Raw genomic sequence first — 19,760 nt, forward strand, 5'->3', positions numbered from 1 at the left:
CGACCCCTCCCAGCAGGCCCGGCCCCACTGCTGCCGCCGCTCCCCTGTGCTCCCGCCGTGCGCCCAGAGGACCTTCCTCCTCATTTCACGAGTGAGGATGAAGATAAATGAGCATCCATCACCTCCCTCCCGCCCCTTCGTGAAGAAACCCTCGCGGCACGTCCGTTCCCAGGGCCATGGTCTCCTCTGCAAAGTTAGAGATGAGGAGCAACAAGCGAGTGTTTCCATATAGACTCTTTCCGTGTGAGCCCGCCACAGCACCACATCCTTGGGTGAGATAAAAAGCTCTTCCTGAGCTCTGTCATTAGTTACCATCAGTAGGTAAGAAAAAGCAGGTAATGAAAATTGGACACAACTGCTGTAAGTGAAATAAGATTATCCTTGTACATGACGGTAAGAGTTACAGTAATTTAATAGCAATGTAATTTACTTGATGAAACCGTTCCATTATTTAATTTTTGCTGTTGAAAAATGCATAGAGCAAAACTTTTCATACAGTGCCGTCAGTATGACGTAGTGGTGAGGCATCTCCTTGTACCTCTGTGCCCGTCGCACAAACAGAACATCGGCATCAGATCCAGCTCTCCGCAGAGCTATGTGCTGTGGTGCCAGTTACACCGTTGCCATACTACAGGACCAAAAAACAGGAAACGCTAGTTCAACTAAACAGAGCACTGAAATCACTGTGGTTAGGTTAAAATTAGGAGCGTCATTCTAAACTAAGAGCATGTTCAAGCCAATTGAATGTAAAACTAGCACCATGTTTTATAAAATGATCTAAGATGAGAGAACTAAGTTACTTCCCTTTTGATTTCTTATCTACCCCCTCAATACTTATTTTGATATCTTGATATATTTAATCATGGAAACATCGCCTCAGCTGTTACACACCTCTTTATACCTTGAAAAAGAACAGTGGGCATTTTTCAGAATGAGTAGTGATGTTTGAGGGCTCAGCTTCAAGTACCAGGAAGGAGTTTTCAGAGTATGAGGTTTCTGTGTCTCTTGGAGCCCAGCTCACGAGTTGGTGAACCTGAAGTGTAGGCAACTAATAGTACTTGGTCACTTACAAACATTCATCCCATCCTTCCATCACTAAGAAAAGCTATCCAAGGAGGCAGCGGGTCTTGGAAAGACAGCAGAGATCTCCTAGCATTTAGAAGCAAGAGTATTCTTAGCTAAAGGTTCATGACCCTTAACTTTCTGCTTACAGGCGTGTTTCAAAATTTGTCATAGCCAGGTGAAGCAAAGAAGTCCAGAAAGCCTCATGACAGAAATGATGGTTTGCTAAGTCAAATTCTGACCTTACTACAGTTTTAAATTGACTTTGGTAATGCTCTTCGCGACACCGCTCCGTTTGGCACTAACGCCAAGCACACGAGGCAGAGGGGAGCTCCTGCGGTGCCTGCCTGGCCAGAGCAGCCAGAGGCCGGCGTAGCACAATCCGAAGTGAATCGCAACAATCGGAATCAATAGGAAACGGTTCGTGAATCACTGTTTGATGCACACGGGGGTGAGTCAGCCCGATTCAGACTAGCTTTCACACCAGTACAATGTCAGTCAGCTCCTTGCACAGTTCTCTGTGAGTCAGATCTCAGCATTGAGTACAATGTGAAATGAGTCACCGACTAATACAGTGCCATGTGACTCCAGGACCCAGTGCGAGTTGTCAGAGCTTCTGTGTGATCTGAGTCACTTCATAGTACAGTAAAATGGGCTTTTCGGAGACCATTCATAATTAAGCACAATGCAACCAAGCACTCAGTAGGAGATGATGGGAGTGAGCACAGCACTCTGCTACTACGTGCACCAGTTTCACTGTTTGCATAGTAAAGAGGTTTGTAAAATATTAGGCTGAATGCTTTTTTTTTCCCCCCCCTTAAAGTGAGCTGCACAAAATTATACTTCCTCTGACATTTAAGCCAGCTAAAGCAGGGCTGAAGCAGTGGTAAAACTCCCAATACTGGAGAAGCCTGGGCTTTTTTGGTTTGTTTTTACTCCTGAGAGCTGATCAGCCAGCGTGAGTTAACATACATCCAGGCTGACTCCAGCTGCCACAGACAACAAGGCAAGGGATGCCGATGGTCTGTGCTGTGAACAGGAGAAGGATGGACTTGACACTGATTTAACTTAATTGCAGTTCACAATGACATGGTTTGTGAAGGAACTTAGCATAGGATGAAGAGATACAGGACATCCATCAAAAAAACAAACCACAAAAATTCCACTGAAACCTCAAGCAACTACATTTCTTAACAGAAAGTCAGATTTTACTCAGAATACTTTCAGTGCAGGAAGGTTTTTTTTGCTGACAGTGGGCTGATCTGGTGGCCAAATGTGCAGCACTGAATATCAAAGAAAAAGGAGCAGATGATACCTAAGCCTCAGTTATAGGTGACATGATCAAGGCACCATTACCTGTCACTGTGGGTGTGATACACTTTCAGCCATTCATACCCAAGCCTCAGTTATAGGTGACATGATCAAGGCACCATTACCTGTCACTGTGGGTGTGATACACTTTCAGCCATTCTTTTTGAAATGTAAAGGAATGCTTTAATCTGGATAGATGAATCCAGCTTCTCGAAGCTGCTGCTCCTCTGGAAAAATAAATTAAATAAAACAGGAAAAGACACTCAATTTCTGGCTATTTCACGTAACAGCATCCCAGGATTGTTAGGTAAACTCATAGAAGGGTACTACTTTCTCTTGCAATTTTATCCACTTAAGCCTTTGACATATTTGGGTGCAGCAGTGACATAAGAAGCTGCTTTATTCTGTGTGGCTGCCAGTCTCCTCTTTGCTAACCTCTTGTGCTCATAAACTCTCAACCTTTTCAGTCACCCCACAGCAAGGTGCCAAATCTCCAGTAATGCAAAAAAAAAAAAAAATTAGAAGAGACCTTGCTCTTAACTAATTAAGTGGGCAATCTGAGAACTATGCCTACAGCACATGCATATCTGTGGGTGAGTTCATTTACATATATTCTTCTCTATCTAAAATAGTACACCATTTGATGCACAAAGCCTGCATGTCAGATTTGTCAATGAAGAGGAAGAAGCACGAGGATCAAGCTTCCTGTTCGTATTTCATTTGACAATAAGTTGCCACAGGCTTCAATGGGAACATGTTGCAGCCCCAAATATTTCTAAATTAATAAAATACAGATTCAGAGATTTACTTGGAGCTTGACCTCAGTTTCAAGCCTCTTATAACATCAGTAGATAAGGACAGAATCTCTTTCTTTCAACTCAATGTTTATTATTGGGGGGATCCGAAGAGTGAGCAGCAATTGCGAGAGTTACGTAACCTCACCTAAAGCTCGCTGAAACCAGTAGGTGGTTTTCATTGGTTTAATGGAGTTTGGATCAGGCCCGAAGTATTTGCTGAAAAATAACTGGACTATGATGATCCACATCTGTGCGCTCACTCCAGCCAGCTGTCAGGCAGTGCTACAGCACAGGGTTTCACAGGCTGTGTTGTTCATGGGAAAGCTTTACGGAGTGGCCGTCAAAGTCAGCCCTGAGGACAAGTAAAGGCTTGCACACCTGCCTGATTGTAGCATGTACAAGGAGGAAACATTATATCTCAGTAATTATGTTTAAGTAATAGAATTTTTGCACTTTGAACTGAAAAAAAAGTCATTATGCTTTAGCATAAAATGAGAATAGAACTGTAAAATCACTGTCTGCAATCTTTTCTTTGTGTTTTTCTGTTTGAGGTATTTTTATTTTGCTAGGGTTTTGTTTTGGTTTTAATTTTGACATTTGTAGCTTAGAATTTAAATATTCCTCCTTTGCAAAGGCTGTTTTCTCAGTGGCCCACCTGTCTGCTAAGAACTAAGCAAATACTATAAATGTTACAACCAAGCCAAATATCATCTGAGGTGCTTTTACCAGGGAAATAATTTTTATTCCTGACCTTTACACACCTTTGCATTTATAAGGTTACATACGGAAATGCCTCATAATCTGAATGTCAGATAGACATGCCTTGGAGTGAAAAAGCTATGATAGATGTACTTATTCCAGTACCTCAACATTATTCTTAAGGCATACAGTGGATTTTCCACTGTTGTCAAAAGTATCTTTTTAGATGCTTAAATACCTGGATTTTTTTTTAATTACTTATTAGCATTCAGTAATATGAGCATGTACTTTTTTATATGAATCACAGATGCTATCTAGCTGAATAAGAAGCAAGAACACGTGCAGTTATTTTTTCTCTAAGTCTTTTGTTGTTTTTAGGGACATTTTTATAATGGAGTAAGTTTGTTTTTATCATTATGTAGAGAAGAGCCTGTCTCTCCCTGGGAGATCCAGAAACTCCATGTCTAGGCATCTGTGCAGATACTACATTAGATTGACTTGAAACAGTAAACCAACCAAAGACAAGCTGATCAGCTCAACTCCTGCTCCCCTTTCTCAATTAAGTATTTGACTAATTGGTGTTCTCCATGCAGGATTTGGGAAGTTCTGTCCAGGCAAACCCCACTATGCCTAGACCAGTTTCCTTATATTTCAATCTGTGGATTAACATCTGGAATGGAGAATATGACCCTTCCAGAGACTCCAAGGCTGCAAAATTGATCCAACTCCACACGGATTGCAGGTAGTCAGAGGAGGCTTGTAAGTAGCCAGAAGAAACATCGTGCAGATGCAGAAATGATCATCTAGGATAGTCTTTTTTACACAATTTAGGTAGTTAGAGATGTTTTGCAGGTAGCTCAGGATAATCACTAGAGATTGATCATATGTGTGCTGAAGTAGTCTCAAGGAGCATGGGCCGGCTGGATCTTAAGAACTGAGCATTTAAGGCACGATTCAGAGGGTCTCATCTGGTCCAGCCACCACTACAGCGACCTTTGCAACAGAAACTCCTATTGCCATCGGGACACTGACTGTCCTGTTCAAGGATTTGATTCCCTAGAGTGACTTGATATTAGTAAAATTAGATCCTACTGGCTATTCAAGAACCAGCAGAATAGCACCTTTTAGTCCTTCCCTATCCATATGAACCAGAAAATCTTTTTTCTTTTTTTTTTCTTCATATTAAATTATAGCTACCTCACTGAGGAGATATAGATGTCATTGACAGTGTTGTCATTCCTTTGGGCAGTCAAACTGATATAATTTGAAATAGAGATACATTTCATGTTATATCCAGCAATTGGCTAAAACTGTACCCAGGCTGAGGTTAAACAGTGATAGAGATGGTAGAGGTTGAAGATATCTCACCTGATTCCATCAATAGTCTAAAAGTACTTTTGGATTTCTTAAAAAACATGTGCAAGATAGTGGTCCATCTCTGGTTTCCAAATCCCTCATGTTTTCTTCTTCAACTCATTTTCAAACAAGGCACGTAGCTGCTCCAGATCATGGGGGCACAGAAGGTAAACCCCAAATCTCAAAGTGCAGAGAGTGTCCGGCACAGAGGGTTCTCACACAATTTGTTCTCATGGCACCTTCTGAGGTCTGGAAATCTGAGAAAATAAAGGACCAGGGAGTATACAGCAGTGGAATTTCCATTTTGGTGTGAGGGAGATAAGAGAGAGAAAAGCAATTTTTTATTCGCTTATATCTTCCTCAGCAAGGCAAATTTTAGGGTATGGATATCTCTTGTAATACAGCAACCTAGTAAGGGAGTTAAAGGTAATAAAGAATGGAACAAGAGACTGAGGTTTTTGAAATCCAGGTGTATTAGATGATAAACCTGTCAAACTAGGTTGATGAATCCCTTCATTTGGGCTCAGAGGTAAGTTCTTCCTCTGGACCTTCCTCTCTTACCTTGAAGAACTTGAATCTGTGTGATGTTGGCCTTCCTGAACTTGCAAGGACCTCAGTGAGAATAGGAGGAGAACAGCATCTCATAGGTCTGAATCTTTAACTATTTAAAGAAATATCTCTGGAAATCTAAATGTACTTCAACTACCTTGGAAAAAAATAAAACATCCATCCCTAAATTTACTTTATAGCCAAAACAGAAAGAGTTCTCTCAAAGAATAAAAACAAACCTATTCAGAGTGGAAATAGAGAACAATAGTTTATGTGCACCGTTACACATTCGCCCTCTGCATTCTCTTAGTAAGATCGAAAAAGTCGCTTTCAGTGATAAGATAAAACTCTCACTGTTTTTGTAAATTGTAACCATCTGTGTAAATTCAGGAAGCAGATGGAGGATTTTTAAAGAAAACATTTATACGAATTTTGAAGAAAAGCATTTCAGACAATTCCTAACACCTCTGCTTAGCACCACCTGGTACTAAGTCCAACCCAAGATACAAAGTCATTTTTCTCTGCAGCACAAACGCAATCACCAGATCAGATCCTCAGCCAATATAATAAATCTCCTTGTATTCACAGGCCATAGTGAGGTGATGTAGTTTTTCAGCAGTTGACAATTTGATGCACACTATGTGTAATCAGCATTAATACTTCAAAATTGAATGCATAAAACTAGGGTTGAATTTTTTTCCTCGTCACATTTAGATCTTGATGTTCCAAAGAAAACATCCTCTTTGTTGATGGACATACTTATCTTTGATTATTCAGGTAAATGAAACAGAAAATACTTGATGTTGGCCAGTAAAAAAGTCATTTTAAACTAGACACTCGTTGCATGGCATACAAGCTGAAAACTGTGGAAAGAACACCTCCATTTATTTATTTATTTTTATTTCAGAATGTCAGCTGACCAAATAAGTAGCTGTCCTCGGAGGCTGGTGTGACAATAAGCTATATTTAGTGATTACCATTTTCAAAATGCACACTTGGTAACAAAGAACAAAATATTTTGGCTGATGGAAGAACATTTGCACTGATGTTCACAGAAAATACACTTAGTTTGTTTGGGGTTTTTTTCTAACTGCATTATAAAATTTCTCTCTGTTCAATCAATGTCCAATTCAATCACAAGTTCCTTCCTTCTTCAAAGCCATATTGACGGAAAGACCAGTCTCCTGTCAGATTTGAGTGATCTACCTGACTGCACCAGACACAGGAGGATGTACACCTTGTTTTCCTCAGGAATGCATCCTTTTGTTCTACAGCCAAATAATAGCTCTAAACTACCCCTCACCCTTGTATGCACTTATTTTTATACATGCTTCAGCTCTAAGGGCTCCTCGAGCTCCAGAGTATTCCAACTGATTGCTGCATCTAACGATTTCCCTGCCCAGCTCTCTACATCCATTTCTCTGCAACATCATAATACTGCTTTAAAAAAAAACAACAACCCAGAGATCAGGCAGGTTGTGGGGACGAGTTTAGGCCATGTCTTTTGTTACTTATGAAACCCAGCAGCTGGCAGCAGAGCAATACTCAAGTGCGACAGCGGCTTGCAATACTTAGCTAAACGTAAGTGCCAACGTATGTCGTTCCCTTTAACAACTCTAAGGTAAGCTGTTGATCAAAATGCGGTTGATGATTCAGATTTCATTATTAAAACCACCTAATCACACACAGCATCAGTGTAGAACATAAGGAAAGCCCTCTTGCAAAATTAGTAGTTACACTTCCACTGGTTTTGATTACAGTTGGTTGAGGCTCTTTGGCTTGATACTGTGCAATAATAAACTTGAAGAGGTTGCCAATCACTGGTACCATGTACTATAGAAGTCACAGGTGAATAATTCTCCAACGAATATATACTGTTAGTCTCACCACTGATGCGAAGAACACAGGCACTAGACTTTCTAATTGGTTTTACACCTACTGCATGACCCAGTCAGGCATTTGATGTCCCAAATTAACAATGTTATATGAACAGAGCATCTTTTTAGTAGGATGTCTAGAAGAAACCCTTCTGCTTTTTGTCTGGAGCACCTAAAGTTTACTGCAGGCAAAAGAAAAAGTAAAGCTGCCTCAGATTCCCACAGATCTGCAAGTCAGTCAAACAATTGTTTAAAGGGTCGCTAATGTGCATTGTACTGGAAAGAAGCAAGGAATTTTTTAGATTCCTACAAATAATATTCACTGCAGTTATTGATTAATCTACTGTTAATTCTTGCGCATGGCACAACTGAAAAGAATAATTTGAGCAATTGTCTGGAAAAGTTCGTTACACAGCTATGGTGGCTGCAGCAAGAAGCAGCAAACTCTGATGGAGAACTTCGCTGACCCATTGTGAAATTCTGGATATACCAGAGGTAGCAGAAATACAATTACAGACATAAGACTTTTGTGTTTGCATCCCATTAGTGGCTCCATCATTAGCTCGCTGCATGATCTCGGACAAAGTGCTTCATCTCTATGACTTTTTTTTCCATGCACCTTCGAAGATCATTACACTTCCCTTTGTACAGTCATACCTGCATAGCCTTAATACTTGTATAGTACTTCTCTTTGGAAATGAATCCTTAGGTGACTTGCATAAACTCAGTGCCCGTGCCAGTGCCTCTGTTCCAGCCAAGGAGCAGTCTATGGCGGAGCAAAAGCAGTGGATAGGGAGCTTGTGGTAAATTTCTTACATCACCATGCACAGCTGCAAAACTGCAGACTTTGCATTTCCCTGGTTTACTGTGGGGTTTTTATTACATCTTTTTTTTTTTAAAGCAAAGAAATCTAGAAAGCCAGTGTATAACCGCGAATATACATATGAAATTATGGCATATTCTTCACGCAGAGCCTGTGTCTTGCTGTACATTCAGGCCTTGTGCCTGGCATTACATGATCTCAGTACAATCATGATTGGGACGTACATTGGTGACAAATTGTGCCACAAATATTAACATTTTAACACGTTAGAGGAGGAACCACAAAGCCCTAGATTTTGGATGTAAGACATCTGCGTCTCAATCATTCTTATGTGGCCAAAAAGAGTTGGTCCAGGTAGAAAAGTACACACGACAGCGAGCTTGGTGACGCTTTGTTTTAAAGCCTGAACTGCATACACACACCAAAAAAAAAAAAAAAAAGGAAAAAAAAAAGCAGGGAAGAACAAAGTTAGAAGAACGATGCTGGGACAGATCACGTAGTCCTTGCTTGTTCTATGAACTGGGACCAGCCTAATATGTTTGTTTCATGGGTGTTAATACTATCTGCGCCGAAGGAGTTTCTGCAACTTTGTAATAACCTGCAACTTTGTAATAACCTGCACCACTGCTCAGCTCTCTACCTTGCTATCCTGTAAATCAAGCCTAGATTTCATTTAGCCCAAGCTAACTCATTATTTAAGTCTGAAAAATATGGAGAACAATAGAATATCATAACCTTTTACTGATCAGAAGATCAATACGCTTCTCAGTTCCCCTTTCTAGATTCACAACCCAAAGTCCTACAATTCTTCTGAATAAATCATGCTTTCCAAACATCTTGTTAGATGTTTAGATTTACGCTTTCTCTTTCTTGGAATGCGATACCGATAGGACTTGCACAGAAGAGTAAATGACTTCCTGTATCTTACCACAGCAATGATACACCACAGAAAGTCACATCCTAATTAGTTTGTGATGCATTCCAAACCTTTACTGCATGTACACAACTGTCAACTGCCACAGGAAATACATGCATGGTAATCACTAAACAGCTCTGTAATTCAAAAGCTTGTGCTGTCCCTTAAGAAGACGGATATATTCCAGTTCTTTCTCCTATTCTCCGTTACTCGAATACAGCTCAGCTATCATGAAAGCATGCTTTATCTGCTAAAAGTATCTTTCAAAAAAGTCTTTGTCAATTAAATGACCAAAACCTACTCAGTTATGAGATGAAAAAGCTGGCATACATCTGTCAAATAAAAATGAAAATGCATCACTTAATCTCAAAAAAAGGTGTCTCGAATTTTTGCATTGCTCAATCCTTCACTTTTTGTAAAGTGTGTGAGAAATCAGGTAATGAGGAACATTCAAAAAACCCGATACTACCAGATGATTTTTAAGTGAGGTGTATGATTCAGAAGTGAAACAAAGATGAAGCACTGCTGGGCAGTTTTTGCCATACAGCTACTTACATACTCTTCACTTTCATTAAAGATGTCAGAGAACAATTCTGAAGAATAACCTAAAATGGAACCAGAAAGATCTCTTGAATTAAGCCGCAGTGGGATGAGGTGGGGAGGAAGAGCATATTCTTCCTACTTCCTCTATCCTTTACCTTTCTCCTTAGAAAACAGCAAACAGCAGGAACCAGATTTTCTATGCAGACCCCCATCAGTTCAACTGGAATGTGGATTAGTTACATTCATGTGTGAATTGTCTAAATAAAACATCTCAAAAGTAAGAATGGATGGATTAGGCTATGTAAACTGCACATATCTGAATCCAAGTTAGGCTTTTCTGATCGGTGATAATAATTACTGTCCAAAGCAGCCTGAAATATCGTTAGATATACTATAATTCCAACAACGCTTTGTATGCTATCATTTTCTAATTGAAATATGAAGATGCTCTATTAAAAAAAGTATAGGTACCTGGAGGGAAATTAATACTTAGAACTTCATTTATTCTTGTGAATCTGAAACTCTGAAGGAAAGAAGTCTGAATCTACAAATGTTATTTTATATTTCACATTCTTCCACATTTTGAAACAAGAAAGGTTGAGGGGATTTTGGAAGCTATGTTCTTTTTCTGATTTTCTATTTCTGGGCATTCAAGGCATTGCTTGTCAGATTAGGTCTACAAAGTTCCAAAATGGGTTATCATTTCTATCTGTATTGTTGTTCTATTTTATTCCTCCTGCAAAACAGGTGCATCTTCTGCTCAGCATGTCATGCATTTTTCCTCTTGGGAGAGTGGGTGGTTCTCACAAAAACAAAAACTATTAAGCTCTACGAGAGAGAAACAAATTCAGCATTAAAATCAAGAAAAATGTAAGGCTGCACTCTGCTAAAATAATGTCCTTTCTTCTCCTGACACTTCTGCTGAGTTTGTGACAACATCTGCGCATTCTCCCTCAAGTTACAACAATACTATTTCCTAAACCTGGCTGAACATTTTAGAAAAGAAAGCCACTTTTAACTCTCCAGTATTCAGCTCTTCAGATTATGTTTTCAAGTCTGGTATTCAATTATCAATTAAAAAAATCACTCAAAATGGGTAGCAGCTAATTTTAATTCCCCTACAATTGTTCCAGCCTCAAGAAGGTTTAGCAACCTGAAAAAAAAACCCACAAAGAGATCTCAAGTCAAAGGATGACGACTAGTTATGTATCCAAAAATCAAATACAATCAAATTAAAAAGAGATATACTCACCTTTGTACGAGCTGGCATTTCATCTATAAAAGATCTTTCACTTGGATGTGGCAAAGCTCTCAGCATAACAGGGAGAGCATTAAGGGCTGTAATGCAAGTTTGGAGCTCACAGAGAGAGGTCAGAAAGGGACTTCAAGGAGACTTGTCATTTCATTAACACCACTTCTCTGAACAGTCTGCAGAATTCAGGCTCCGAAAGAGGTTTCCTAGAATAGTGCAAAACCCACAACCAGTGATTTTGCCAAAAATTATTTCATGCTGTCTTAAGTTGGGGGAAAAAACCCCGCATGTTACATATTAATGTCCAGTCATATGTTTCTCCATTAGTAATTCCTCATCTTCACAGAAGCACTTGATTCCTTCTTGAGAGAAAAACATTTATAAAAAAACTGTAGCAAATCTATAATGGAAAGGTAAACATTGGCCCTTCTTTGCTACAGGGCAACCAGCAGGTTTGAGACATCCTCAACACTCACCAAAGGCCAGATTTTTCAGAAGAGCTCAGGTGTCTCACACAGGCATCACAAAGCCTGTGCTAACCAAGAGAAAGAAGGAAAAAAAAAAGTCTCTAACTACCTCTATTTTGTATCATTTACATTAAGACTTGCCTTGAAGTCAAAACCTCAGGAATCCCTTTTCAACTCCTAGGCTTACATACCGCTGCGCAAACAGCTGCAGCTCTCCAAACCCCCTTTTACTTTCTGCATCACCACTCTCTTCTCTTTGTATTCCCGCCCATGTGCAGAATTCATTAGCCCTTTGCCTTCCATCGCAGTGCTTAAATAAAATGAGTGCATTTTCCAAAGGATTCAACACCTGAGAGTTTCAGTGGGGGGAAAAAAAATCAAACATTTAGCTTTTCCAGTCCTTTGGAGCTGTGGCCTTCAGCGCTTCCGGGTAAGACTTTTAAAGCGAACAAAAGGCAAGAGAGAGACATTTCTTACTTCCCCCTTCTCTTGCTGTCTTGCAGCCCATGGGATCAGAGCGGATGGAGATGCGCAAACGGCAGATGTCTATGACCCAGGAGACCCCAGGCGCTGCACAGGCGCAGCACAGCGCAGGCAACCAAGGGTCCAACGCCTGCTGCTTCTGCTGGTGCTGTTGCTGCAGCTGCTCATGGTAACCTCTCTCACTGAAGCCTCCAGGGGACAGGACAGCAGGGGAGGGAGGCAACAGCCAGTGTACAGGACAACATAAGACAAAGAAACCACCTGGGTACTTCTGCAAATCTGGGACTGAGATGACTGTGATCTATTGCTAGACACAACCTTCTACTTCAGCTTGCTCTTTTTTTTTTCTGCCATTGAAATAACTTTTTTAAAAAAAAAAAATCTGTACAGTATATCTGTTGTACTTTTGTTGTCAATATTGTGCCACAAAAGGTCTGTTTCATGGAAGACTGGTTATTCTCAGCCTTTAGCTTCACCAGGGCTTCCACTAAAAACTCAAAGCAATACCAGAGTATGTCCTAGCTTTAGATTTAGGACAGCGACTTAACAAGCAGCACAGACTGTTAAATGGAATTAGGTGAAGATGGAAGAACTGTAGTTCAGAAAATGAATAACCATGTGCCCAGAACTCTTCTTTTGTTTCAAAGGCAACTGGATCTGTTGTCATTCATTAGTGTCACCAACTCATGGCACCTGCAACCCATATGAAGTTAATTCTTAGGATCAGAGACTTTAAACGTTGTGTGTATTTGCTGAAGATGAGCAGTTAAGCAAACATAATTCAGAAGAATTCCCATTACAAGGAGTTAAGGAGGAAAATTTATCAGGGGAAAAAAGCATAAGAGGAAAAGGAATCACTCGATTTCTTAAAATAATGATGTGTTCACCTTCTTCCTCTTACCAGCTCCAGATGATTTCATTCCAAACTAAAGTAAAACTTCCCGTACTCAAAAGTCCTGTACCTGTTTGAGGCCAAGCATTAATTAATGGGCAAGACCAGGACTTGCATTGAAATAAAGAAAATTTCTTAATAGCCGTGAGTTAGACCAAAATACTGAGAGCAAGCTGAGTACTTCTTATAAACATTATTCACCAAATGCTTCAAAGCAAGCAAATCTGGCAGCGAGGTGAAGAGAAGTCATAAATAACCTTACAGACCAGCCTAATCTATTCTACCACTATTTTTCCCCAACAGCAGCAGGTAGCAAATGCACTGGAGAATACCATTAGAAGGCAAAGAAAGAGCAGGCTGATCATTCCTTTGCTATTGGTACTCAGGTCATCAGAAGCTGAGATACCCAGTTCTGCCCTCCTCAAGGCAAATACTAATATTTTGTAAGGACAAAAGGCTGCTTGGAGTTCTTTGCAAGATGCCAAGTTCTCTGGCTCTGATCCTACCATGCTTTTCAGCTGGTGCTTAAACTAAGAGTTTAAAAAGACAATAAGTACCATGCCTGTACAGGATCAGAGTTTGCTACCTTGCAGAATGGCATCTGTGTGAAAGTGCCCCACACAAATTTCCAGTATCATCTGAACAGCTGCCCAGTGCAATGCAGTGGCTCAGTCTAGAACTGCATCACACACACATATCTTTCCATAAAAGGAATAAAAATAAAGCATATTTATCTACATCAGAGAACATGAAATTTGCATTTTATCTTCAAAATTGTTGATTAAGTGCTTTTTGGCTATTTTACCTGACATCTTGCAGGATGCTCATTTTCTGTGTTCCTCACTATTCAAAGAAAACAATTCAAAGGAAACAATTTACTCAATAGGGTGTGTAGAAGTACCCAAATTTCATGAAGCTTAAAATTCCTATTTGCATTTCAGAATCATCTGGGAAACCAGTACAGGCTCCAAAACAGAGCAGCTTGTTTTAGCTTTAAAGTAACCTTTTTTTTTAGAACAATTGTTTTCTAGTAGCAAGAAATGCAAAACAAACTGTAATTAAGCTATTTATATTCCCTATTCATAGAGCCTCTCCTCAAAATAGCTCGAGTACTTTGAACAGAAAAATCATGAATAGGAATAAAAATAACAGTCTACATGAGTCATGCAGTCAAGTTGCTGAACATCCAATATGCACCATGCTCTTAATAGTAGATTTAGAAGGAAGAAATGGTGAAATGAGTCTCTCAGCTGGATGCTCAGAGTCTGCGTTCATTTCCACAGCCCAAACTCTTCCAGGTCCTGAGAAGATGCAGGATTGCACTAGTCTCTTCTCTTTACCTGTACATTTCTAGGGAATAAGACTGCCTGCAAGTAATTTTCTGAGGCATGACATGTTCTCTTAAGGATGCTTTTGTTACTTCTTATGTCTTTTTCCCCTTTCATGAATTACCCTATGAATACTGTAAACCTTTACTGTTGCATCTGTTGGTTCCCCCCAGTCCAAAAATACCTGACAAGCATATAACTTCTTGCCTGTGTGTGAGAAACACACAATATATCACTTTTTATATTAAAAATAAAGCCCAGAATCACTGGTAAAAAATAAAATAGTAAAGGATTGAGACCTATATGCCCTAAATGGAGAATTACTATTTGGTTTTCTTTTTTTTCCTGAGAAAGTAAATTGAAATAGTTCATTGGCTTAAATGTATGGTTCAGATGTTACAGTAAAAAACAAATAAAAAAAATTTGAAATGTCTGCACACTCTCTTAACAACAGGAAAGCTTCCCCACCTTTTCAATGCATTGATGCATTGACTGCCTTGGCAAAGAAAAAGCAAGTCTCTGCAGATTATGGACTAACACTAGAGAAAGAAAGAGAATGATAACGAGGAAGTAAATAAGGCTAAAAATAAGACAAAGCTGTGAGTTTACAAGGCAGAAAGGACAGAAAAATGAACATGTTTAAGAAAAAGCCTTACTAGAGTTAAATGAGATTCATAAGGATTAAGACATTAATCCATTAATTATGTTACATCAGCAGTAAAGTACAAATGAAGAAATTGTTTGATATTTTCCTAGAAGTTACAACTGATTTGCTTTATCTCAGCTGGAGGACCCATTGGATATAAAATAGAGGTTATAATTCACCAGGAACTTTTCTTCTTTAGAAATTTTAAGCAGCTTGACAGGTCATATAAATGTATGTGCACGCATGTACGTGCCTTTCTCACTGAACTATGGGAAGCCATGAACTGGAATGTCATCCCCATTTCCTAAAAAGAAATATGTATATTCTTAAATCCAGTTTGAAATGAAGAATCATCATCTGCAACTACAAAAGGCATTTTTTAAAAAACTAGAGTTATTTAACCCAATATTCGCAGCTCAGAAGGCCAATCGCATTCTGGGCTGCATCAAGAAAAGTGTGGCCAGCAGGTCGAGGGAGGTGATTCTGCCCCTCTGCTCTGGTGAGACCCCACCTGGAGTACTGGGTCCAGCTCTGGGGGCCCCAACACAAGAAGGACACGGAGCTGTTGGAGCGGGTCTAGAGAAGGGCCATGAAGATCATTAGGGGGTTGAAGCACCTTCCCTGTGAGGACAGCCCAAGAGAGTTGGGGTTGTTCAGCTTGAAGAAGAGAAGGCTCAAAGGAGATCTTATAGAGGTCTTCCAGTACCTGAAGGGGGCCTCCAGGGCCTACTCTTTATCAGGGAGCATAGTGACAGGACAAGGGGTATCAGTTTCAAACTTAAAGGGGGCAGATTTAGATTAGATATAAGGAAGAAATTCTTTTGTACAAGAGAGGCACTGGAACAGGTTGCCTAGACAACACAGATACACATGTATGTATACACATCCCATTATAAATATATATATACATACACACATATACACACTTGTGTATATATATATACAGAGAGAATTGGATTCAATGATCCTCACAGGGCATCCCAATTCAATGACCCTTGAGTATAGAAATTCCATGTGATACAATACTGAACAGCATTCAGCTACATTTAACAGGTTTATACAACTATGAAATTAATAATAGATTATAATAACTATTGGTTATGTGGCTACTGTTAGCCTCTGTCCTTTTAGCCAATTAAAAAAAAAAAACAAAACCAAACCCAAAACATTGCAGGAAAAACACCTGTTGTATGTTCAGCGTTTTCTTTTATCAAGTTGACTAAAAATTTGTTTGCTACCTTGCAGTCTTACTGTTAGAAATCAAGATGAAGACAGAACAAGGAGAGCATCTCATGAACTTGAAGCAGAGGGTATTCCAAACTGCGAGGAAAGGTAATAGTCTTTTCCAAGTATTCTGTCAAGCTAAAATGAAACCCAAGAAATCATACTAAAGTGAATTACCTGAAATATGCAAATAACTTACTATCTATTTATTATTTATGCTAAATTTGCAGTCATCTGTCTCTTACCTCCTAAGGAACAAAAGGTCTGATTGTCTTTTGTTTGGTTGGTTTTTAATTAATCTTTTTTATACACAGCATGTAACCACATTCCAACTTCCATAACATGGCAGGTCAAAAACAGCATTGTAAACATGGTCTCCCTTTCTTTTGAATTAATTTCTAAATACATCCTGTTCCCACTCAGCAGCCATGTGATGAAACTAACTGGCACTGCTCAGCCTTACAAAAATAATAAAGAAGAGTTCAGATCCTCCCAAAAGTCAGGCAACTGCCTCTTTAGAATTGCTCATATAGGAGCACCTGTAAAACTGTAACAGACAGGAGGGTACCTTTTATGGGGCTTGAATCATTGCTTCTTTCTACATACTTTCATTGATTTTTTAACATTGATTCAACAAATGACTATTGGATATAGAAGAAATGCTTTGCTGTTGCAGAGGGACTTGGTTGCAATTACTTTGAGCAGTAAAATGCAATTTCTTCTTCAAAGTGCTGGCAGTCATCTCACCGGAGCAATTTATGTTTACTAGAGTTTGCACTTGGGCAGTTCCAGTGAGGTATCAGAACCCCACAAACCTTGCGATTTTGTACCATTGTGATGGCAGATGCCTCAGTAACAATAATTTCTTTTTCTCTTCTTGTCCTTTCCTTCCACCTCAAGCCCTGCTCCTACTCTTGAAGAAGTGAATGCCTGGGCCCAATCATTTGACAAGTTGATGCTTACTCCAGCTGGCAGAAATGCTTTTCGTGAATTTCTACGAACTGAATTCAGTGAGGAAAACATGCTTTTCTGGATGGCCTGTGAGGAACTAAAACAAGAATCAAACAAAAGTGTCATTGAAGAAAAAGCAAGACTAATTTATGAAGATTACATTTCTATCCTTTCTCCAAAAGAGGTACATTACTTTCCCCAATACATTCTTTGATGCTGCTTTGCATAGTTAGTTCTAACATGGTTAAAGCTACAGCAATACTCAGAGGTAATTTCCTTCCCACTCTCCACATTCCACTGCTATTAAGTAGAAATTTAGGGGAAAGACAGACCCGTCGTAAAGATGAGATGGTCAAAACTCTACACTAGCTTTAAGGAAGCTGTTCCTATACTACCCTGGCATGTTGATATGAAGTCTTCAGTCTGAGGCACAAATGCACAGACAATCACTTTATCCTTGCTCAACTTCAATTTTATTTGTTGGACAAATTGGTCTCTTTTTTTTTTTCCCCCAGGAAGGCAGGGTGTGCCTCTCTCCAAAAGCACAGTAACCGCAAATGAGGTATTATTTGCGAAGCACAAATTGCTCAAAGAGCAGCTGGCAAAATACAGAATAGAACAAACACACTGACTCCTCGCAAATTTCAAAACTACTCATCACTTCACTGTTAGCAAATATGTCAAGTTCTGAAGACACCTCAGTTCAGCCTGAATATAATCCTGCCAAGTAGGCTTTTAAACCTTACAATATCTCTGCAAAATTCAAACTTAATTGTTTGCGGTGCAAGCTATACTTAGGCACTTAGAAAAATGCTGTTTGAATCTGGTCAGTCTATTGCAGTAACACTAATATATTTCTACAGGGAAAAATAAATTAAAAAGTGTTAGTTGTATGTTGCAAGGAACCATTATATAGCCATACTTGTAGTTCACATCAATTCACCCTTCTCTTTAATATAGGAATTTGATTAAACAAGAGCTTCCCAGGTTACAGTTTCCATCTGCATCACACCAATGACTCCACGTTCAGTCTCTTACAACAGCGCTAACTCCCAAGGAAACCAACTGTCGCAAAAAACTACAAATCATCTCTACTACAGAGCAAGAAGTTGGTCTGGACATAGTCCCACCAGCCTCTCAGGTTTCAGTAACGGGACTGCGGGCAGCCTTGCTCCCAAGTCAGGTTGCCTCAGCAAGAACCCTTCCCTATCCACACTCAAGAAATCCCTACTTACAAATTTCACCACAGTCACTTTGCCTAAGTATACCAAGCAGCTTTTACACTCTCGAAGGACACCAGCTGAAATGGTTGAAACCAAAACCAAACAGACTGCTTTTTCAACTTAATAAAACAAACCTAAAACCCACACATGTACCATGCACCACTATTAATTATGTGACTTTGTATTTTAATACACAGGTCAGCCTGGACTCCAGAGTAAGAGAAGTTATTAACCGAAATATGCTGGAACCCTCACAACACACCTTCGATGATGCACAGCTTCAGATTTATACCTTAATGCACAGAGACTCCTACCCCCGGTTTATGAACTCTGCTATTTATAAGGATTTGCTTCGGTCCTTATCTGAGAAATCCATTGAATCATAGGATTTTTTCTTAAATGTATTTATTTTAAAACCAACAGAACTCTGGGCTATACCAATCCAGAGGGAATTTTACAATTAATCAGATACCACCTGAAAATAACTCAGGCAAGTTTTACTACAGACTGAATGATTTAAACCTGCACAAAGCTCTGACACAATCAGCTAACTACAGTTTCTGATCAAATTCAGTGTTACTTTGCAAAAGAAAATGAAGAAAAAAAAAAAGTCATTCTTAAAAAAATGCAGAATTTTTTCAAACACAGCATGCAACTCAGATGCAAACCTGTTACAATGTAGATCTGAGGTACAAATGCAAACTGAGCATGAAAACTAAATTTTAAGTGGAATTTTAGAACTTTCAAGAAAGCCAGACCAGCTGCCCAATCCACACTGTGACCAAAGTAAAACAAGTGCTGTCAATACCTGGGTTACGCTAGGCAAAGTTTCACATCTTGTACAAATTGTACCTGGCACAGGTACACTCACTCATCTTGGTATATTTAATGTGAATACAGGGCACTAATGGAAATCAGTCTGGCAATCTCAATTTTATGAAACTAATGGTGGAAATAATGCTGCCTATAAAAATCTTTTGCTGAAGAATTGTTATTTTACTACTAGAGTCTGCTGAAAGCATTTTTAAGTTGATATTGTTGATGTTTATAAAGTTAAATTATTGACTTAAGAGAAAGAACAGTCTGGGCATTTAAATTCCAAAATAAAGCACAAGAATTCTCACATATTCTTCTCTTCCCTTGGTAGGTAGATGTAACAACTCTTCACTGTTCACTCCAGAGAGGATGGCAAGATCAACCACCTTGGTTTTGTACATATTAAATTCTCCACTTACCTGACAGAACTTGTAGGGTTTCTGTTACAGACAGGTACACATTTTAATTGACAAAAGAAGGAAGCTGGAACTAGTCTGTTCTGATACACTACTATTTCAGACTTTCTAAAAAAAAAAAGCAACAAC

The 19,760-nt window shown here is 39.3% G+C and overlaps 1 protein-coding gene across 1 annotated transcript; it reads left to right on the forward strand.

Annotated features, from left to right (window-relative positions):
- Positions 1-12,134: 12,134 nt before the first annotated feature.
- RGS20 (regulator of G-protein signaling 20) lies at positions 12,135-19,522 on the forward strand. Its single transcript, XM_009866226.1, has 4 exons — positions 12,135-12,304; positions 16,247-16,333; positions 17,126-17,360; positions 18,597-19,522. Exons 1-4 carry the CDS (start codon positions 12,159-12,161, stop codon positions 18,783-18,785), a joined length of 657 nt encoding a protein of 218 aa, XP_009864528.1. The 5' UTR covers positions 12,135-12,158; the 3' UTR covers positions 18,786-19,522.
- Positions 19,523-19,760: the final 238 nt, after the last annotated feature.

The sequence above is a fragment of the Apaloderma vittatum genome, unplaced genomic scaffold, assembly GCF_000703405.1.
Source record: "Apaloderma vittatum isolate BGI_N311 unplaced genomic scaffold, ASM70340v1 scaffold10323, whole genome shotgun sequence".
Lineage (NCBI taxonomy): Eukaryota > Metazoa > Chordata > Aves > Trogoniformes > Trogonidae > Apaloderma > Apaloderma vittatum.

Coding starts and splice junctions, on each gene's coding strand:
- RGS20 (XM_009866226.1), top strand. CDS start 12,159: ATGGGATCAGAGCGGATGGAGATGCGCAAACGGCAGATGTCTATGACC. Junction 12,305..16,246: donor TGTTGCTGCAGCTGCTCATG/GTAACCTCTCTC, acceptor GCTACCTTGCAG/TCTTACTGTTAGAAATCAAG. Junction 17,361..18,596: donor CTATCCTTTCTCCAAAAGAG/GTACATTACTTT, acceptor TTTAATACACAG/GTCAGCCTGGACTCCAGAGT.